Source organism: Otolemur garnettii, unplaced genomic scaffold, assembly GCF_000181295.1.
Source record: "Otolemur garnettii isolate 467f Iridium unplaced genomic scaffold, OtoGar3 scaffold00015, whole genome shotgun sequence".
Taxonomy (NCBI): domain Eukaryota; kingdom Metazoa; phylum Chordata; class Mammalia; order Primates; family Galagidae; genus Otolemur; species Otolemur garnettii.
The window spans coordinates 1092653-1099199 of NW_003852410.1; the positions used below are offsets into that span (position 1 = coordinate 1092653).

General features: G+C 41.6%; 1 protein-coding gene across 1 annotated transcript in view; it reads right to left on the bottom strand.

Moving 5' to 3' along the window:
- The window catches only part of FANCD2 (Fanconi anemia complementation group D2), a 73521-nt gene that overhangs the window by 51444 nt on the left and 15530 nt on the right, over window positions 1–6547 (bottom strand). Inside the window, 2 exon segments of the mRNA XM_012802473.2 lie at window positions 2978–3109; window positions 4643–4777. Of these exon segments, the coding sequence (XP_012657927.1) occupies window positions 2978–3109; window positions 4643–4777 (267 nt within the window).

The window sequence follows — 6547 nt, forward strand, 5'->3', positions numbered from 1 at the left end:
AAAAAAAAAAAAAAAGAAGATGCATTTCTTTCTGGTCTCCTGGGCACAAGAAATGGCACAATTATTCACAGTCTCCAAAGATAGAAGACTTGGACTAAATTTCCCTGTTCCTGATTGCTAAATATTCTTAATAGTCATCAAGTCACGTTAGTTCTATTTTTTTTTTTTTTTTGAGACAGAGTCTCACTCAGTTGCCCTGGAATAGAGTACTCTGGCATCATAGCTCACAGCAATCTCAAACTCTTGGGTTCAAGCAATCCTCTTGCCTTAGCTTCCTGAGTAACTGGGTCTATAGGCACCAGCCACAACACCCGGCTGTTTTTAGAGATAGGAGTCTCACTCTAGCTCAGGCTGATCTCGAACTCCTGAGTATAGGTAATATACCTGCCTCGGCCTCCCTGAGTGCTAGGATTACAGGCATGAGCCACCACACCTGGCCTAAGTCTTATTAATTTGAACACCAAATTGTCTCTGGCTTATTTCAGCGGTCTCCAATCTACCCATCACAAGGCCTAGTCATTTTTCAAAGCCCCAAGTTGACTAGGTCAGCTTCCTATAAAAACCCACAGTAGGGAGGTGCCTGTGGCTCAGTGAATGGGGCACCAGTCCCATATACCCAGTGTGGCAGGTTCAAACCTGGCCCCGGCCAAACTGCAACAAAAAATAGCCAGGCGTTGTGGCAGGTGGCAGGTGCCTGTGGTCCCAGCTACTTGAGAGGCTGAAGCAAGAGAATCACCTAAGCCGAAGAGCTGGAGGTTATTATGAGCTGTGATGCTACGGCACTCTACTGAGGGGGACAAAGTGAGACTCTGTCTCTAAATAAATAAATAAATTTAAAACCCACAGTAGTAGCTTGGCACCTGTGGCTCAAGTGGCTAAGGCGCCAGCCATATACACCTGAGCTGGCAAGTTCGAATCCAGCCTGGCCCACCAAACAACAATGATGGCTACAACCAAAAAACAGCCAGGCGTAGTGGCAGGTCCCTGTAGTCCCAACTACTTGGGAGGCAGAGGCAGGAGAATCATTTCAGCCCAGGAGTTGGAGGTTGCTGTGAGCTGTGATGCCATAGCACTCTACCCAGGGTGACAGTTTGAGGCTCTGTCTCAAGGGGAAAAAAAGGAAAAAAAAGGCAGCACCTGTGGCTTAGTGGGTAGGGTGCCAGACCCATATGCTGAGGGTGGTGGGTCCAGGCCCAGCCCCGACCAAACTGCAACAAAAAAATAGCCAGGTGCTGTGGCAGGTGCCTGTAGTCCCAGCTACTCTGGAGGCTGAGGCCTCCAGAGAAGAGAATCGCTTAAGCCCAGGAGTTGGAGGTTGCTGTGAGCTATGTGATGCCACGGCACTCTACTGAGGGTGATAAAGTAAGACTCTGTCTGTACAAAAAAAAAAAAAAAACCAAAAAAACCCCACAGTAGCTTCCTAGTGCCTATAAAAGAAAGCTGAAACCCTTTAGCATGGTATTGGAGACCCTTCACAACCTAGCCCTGTTTTATAGCTCATCTCCCACTACTCTCCATATATCCTATTCTCCAGCCACTCTAGTCTGCTTGTCATACCGTGTTCCCCCGAAAATAAGACAATGTCTTATATTTATTTTTTCTCAAGAAGACACACTAGGGCTTATTTTCAGGGGATGTCTTATTTTCATTAAGTATAATACAACAATCTACATTTATTCAAATACAGTTATCTTCTTCTGGAACCCGACAAGAGGAGCCAACCTTGTTAGTGGGGCTAGTGCTAGTGATGCATGAACTCCTTTCCCGTAGCCGTTCGCATGTGTGCAATAGGATGCCTGCGACCGTGGTTACCAGACGTGTACCCATGCAAGTGGTGTACCCGTGCAAGTGAGAACAGCTCAGAAAAATGAGCTGTGGCAGATAAATGGTATTCCAGTCTTCCTTACCGCTCTGCACTGAAATGCATCTGCATAGCCACACCCATCACTAGGTCTTATTATCAGGGTAGGGCTTATATTTAACAAATGCATAGAAATCCTCCTAGGGCTTATTTTTTGGGTAGGTCTTATTTTTGAGGAAACACGTATCTCAGACATACCATGGACTTAGGTATAAGTTTGCTTCTCTTCATACTTTCCTCTGCCTTGAAAGCACTTCCATTATTTTCCTTCATCAATCATTCATTCCTAGCCTTCAAGAAGCACTAAAATCTTATTTCCTTTTTGAAGAATTCTCTAGCTTCCCAACTGTATCAACAGCACTTTATCTTTTCTTTCTTTCTATTTTTTTAGAGATACAGTTTCACTTTACAGCTCTTGGTAGAGTGCCCTGGCGTCACAGCTCCCAGCAACCTCCAACTCCTGGGCTTAAGTCATTTCTTGCCTCAGCCTCCTGAGTAGCTGGGACTTCCGGTGCCTGCCAAAACGCCCGGCTATTTTTTCATTGCAGTTTGGCCCGGCCAGATTCGAACCTGCCACCCTCTGGTTGGGTCCGATGCCCTACCCACTGAGACACATGCACTACCCAGCACTTTATCTTTATGAGAGAATTCATCATGTTTTATTTATAATGACTTGCTTATCTGTGTTAGTCTATCTCACAAAAGGCAAGGACCAACCTTTATAACCACAGCACTCAGAATAGGACTTGGTAGCTGGGTGTTGTGGCGGGTGCCTGTAGTCCCAGCTACTTGGGAAGCTAAGGCAAGAGAATCACTTAAGCCCATGAGTTTGAGATTGCTGTGAGCTATGATACCACAGCACCTACTGATGGCTACAAAGTGAGACTCTGTCTCAAAAAAAAAGAAAAATAGAATTTGGCACACAATTAGGTATAAAGAAATATTTGCTAAATTAATACACAGATAGATGGTCTTTTTTCATATTACTCACCCAACCATCTCACCTCCTTACCGCTCCCCCAATCATAGTGCACAGTATTTAAAAGAGTATCTAAAGAGTACAAACAGTAATCAGATAACTCTCAGATACATGCTAACAAAAGAGTCAGTAGATACCTTCACAAAGACAGCATTCAGCTTCATAGCAGATGGATTTAATACAACCAATTCCAGAAGGGCATCCAATGCAGTATCAACTTCGGCTTCATTCCCACTGCAGACATGGGTCACTAGGGCACCAACAACTTCCTAAGCCAGAGACAGTCAATGGGATAGTGTGAAGCAAAAATATAGTATGGCCATAAAAGGTATTTATGCCTGATGCCTTTTTAATTTCTACTTTGTTAAAATCATAACTTACTTTATTCCACCATTTACTGACTAGCTTTTACTAATGTTGGCTGCAGGAAGCTTAGGATTATACCAGCATAACCACAATATCATCCAGTTTTAATCTATTTCCCATAGTGAGCATATATAAGCCCTCCTGATTTTGCCCCTTAGCATAATTATAGTTGTTTTCTTTTTCTCATATATGAGTTGAATTTTACCCTTTAAGTTGTAATTGTACTTGATCTGTTAAAATTTCTCAAAAAGATAGCACAAAAGGAGCTTAAAAGACCTTAAGATCTTAAAGGACTTCTCTATCCCAGCAGTTCTCAACCTGTGGGTCACGACCCACAGGAACTATATTAAAGAGCTGCCGTATTAGTAAGGTTGAGAACCGATGCTCTATACAGCGCAGGTTAAACTTGCATGTTTCTAAGCAAACATTGAATTGTGATAGTGGCTCTAAGATATTTAAAAGGCTTAAAAATGTTTTAGATGCCCTTCTCTACATATGAGAGTCATAACAGAATTATATCCTTAATTGCATCAGGTAGCTCATGTTAACTGAATCTACTGCTCTGCTTTATATATATTTTTTCAAATCTTTGTAAAATTTCCACTCAACTGTATTTTAAAAATGTTAATAGGGGTTTGGCGCCATAGTTCAGTGGTTACAGTATCAGCCACATATACTGAGGCAGGTTCAAACCCTGCTCAGGCCTACTAAACAACAATGAGAACTACAACAAAAAATAGCCAGGCATTGTAGCAAGCACCTGTAGTCCCAGCTACTTGGGAGGCTGAGACAAGAAAATCACTTAACCCCAAGAGTTAAAGGTTGCTGTGAGCTATGATGCTACAGCACTCTACTGAGGGCGATATAGTAAGACTCTGTCTCAAAAAATATATATATGTTAATAGGTTTAGTATGTTCAAAAATATAAAATAAGACATTTTGTTCCTTACTTGCTTTCATAAACACTTTCCATTGCTCTCACTCTATAGATAGGTGCTATCAAATTTTGTCTCATGTTCATGAGAACAGGGTTAAGCCACCAAGCACTTTTTAATTCATTTTTTCACCATAGTTTTTTTTCAGAGAGCAAATTCCAGGATGAACAGAAAATTATCTATGGCTAAATTTAATTGACATTTCTGTACTGTAGAAACTACCTAACAAGCCCAGCCTTTTAAAGCCCAGGTTTATTTGATGTAGACTGGATCTAGACCTTACTTTTAGACTTGGAGACTTCTGAGTTCAGAACACAAGAGTTTGATTCTCCAGTCTAGTCTCTTCATTTTACCAAGGATGGGACTAGCTAGAACTGAACTTTCCCAAACCCTACTTCAGAGTTCGTTCCCCTCCAATGCCTTCTAAACAATAAGAAATAAACACCAAGTCATTTTCTCTTTCCTTGTTCTCGCCTTGCCAAAATAAATATTTCAACATACCTGCTGGCAGTAAGTGTCAAAAAACTTAAATGAGTATTTGTATAGAAGACTGCCAAAGGAAATTATGTTCTGGTCGAAGGAGTGAAACAAGCTCTGAGCCAGTGACAGAATAGATGGACACATATCTTTAAGAACCTTGAGAGGCAAAGAGAAGAAAGAGAAAATAAACTGTGGGAAAAACTTAACTATTACAAAACCTAAGAAATTCTTACCCTTTTGGGATTATCAGAGTTCTTCTCAAACTCTCATCATAATTTAAGTAATCTTAATCTTTCTTTTACCCAGAATAATCCTTCACCATTCTGATTTTCTCTCAAGATTAATGGGATTCTACATATGGATAAAAATTGACCTTAAACTTAAAGAAGTTAAATTATGAACCTAACGGTAGTGTTTCTATCTACCCAATGTAAGTTTAGAAGCCAGATCCTCGGCTCGGTGCCTATAGCTCAACTGGCTAAGGCGCCAGCCACGTACACCTAAGGTGGCGGGTTCAAATCCCCAGCCCGGACCCGCCAAACAACAATGACGGCTGCAACCAAAAAATAGCCGGGCGTTGTGGTGGGCGCCTGTGGTCCTAGCTACTTGGGAGGCGGAGGCAGGAGACTCGCTTGAGCCCAGGAGTTGGAGGTTGCTGTGAGTGTGATGCCACGGCACTCTACCCAGGGGGACAGCTTGAGGCTCTGTCTCAAAAAAAAAGAAGCCAGATCCTCTAAATTCCAGTTTCCTCAATCATACTACTTCCTTTGGGAAGGCCTACTCGGCCTTGATTGTGATTTGAGATCAGTCTACAAAGTTCAATACAACAAAACTGATTTAAAGACGATCAAAAAGTTCTTCATATATCAGATAAAAATAAATGAATAAAAGATGAGATCATGCCCTACCAATAATGCAACGTAGACAGACCTTAATGGACCCAGAGTAAATAAGTAGTTAATAAGTCTAGCTTCTTTACTGATACCAACATGATTAAAATAAAAAATCTTATATTAATACTAAACTTGGTTTAGTATGAGAAAGGTGCAAAAAAAACAATTATATGTTGTTTCTGATATCTGAAAAATTATACCTCTAAACACGTCATTACAAGAAATAAACATAGGACTACATATAAAACAGACATTGAATCCATTGCTAAACATAAAATCTTTTTTTTTTTTTTTTTTTTTTTTGAGATAGAGCCTCAAGCTGTCCCCCTGGGTAGAGTGCCATGGCATCACAGCTCACACTAACTTCCAACTCCTGGGCTCGAGTGAGTCTCCTGCCTCAGCCTCCCAAGTAGCTGGGACCACAGGTACCTGCCACAATGCCCAGCTATTTTTTTGGTTGCAGTCATCATTGTTGTTTGCCAGGCCTGGGCTGGATTTGAACCCGCCACCTTAGGTGTATGTGGCTGGCGCCTTAGTCACTTGAACCACAGGCACCGAGCCTAAACATAAAATCTTAAGACCCAACTACAACTACATATTCTCATTCCCTTCTAAGCCAAGCCCCAAACTTAGAACAGGATACAGAAGTTTGTTAAAACTACAAATCACACGGGGCTAGATGACTAAAATCATTAATGCAAAATGAAAACTAAAACTGGGCAATATAGCAAAAACCTCGTTTCTTAAAATGTTTTAATTAAAAATAAAAATGAATGCTTGGCGTCCGTAGCACAGTGGTTATGGCACCAGCCACATACATGGAGGGTGGTGGGTTCAAACCTGACCCGAGCCTGCTAAACAACTCCAACAAAAAAATAGCTGGGCATTGTGGTGGGCACCTATAGTCCCAGCTACTTGGGAGGATGAGGCAAGAGAATTGCTTGAGCCCAAGAGTTTGAGGTTGCTGTGAGCTGTTGACACCACAGCACTCTATCAAGAGTGACATAATGAGACTTGGTCTCAAAAAAAAAAA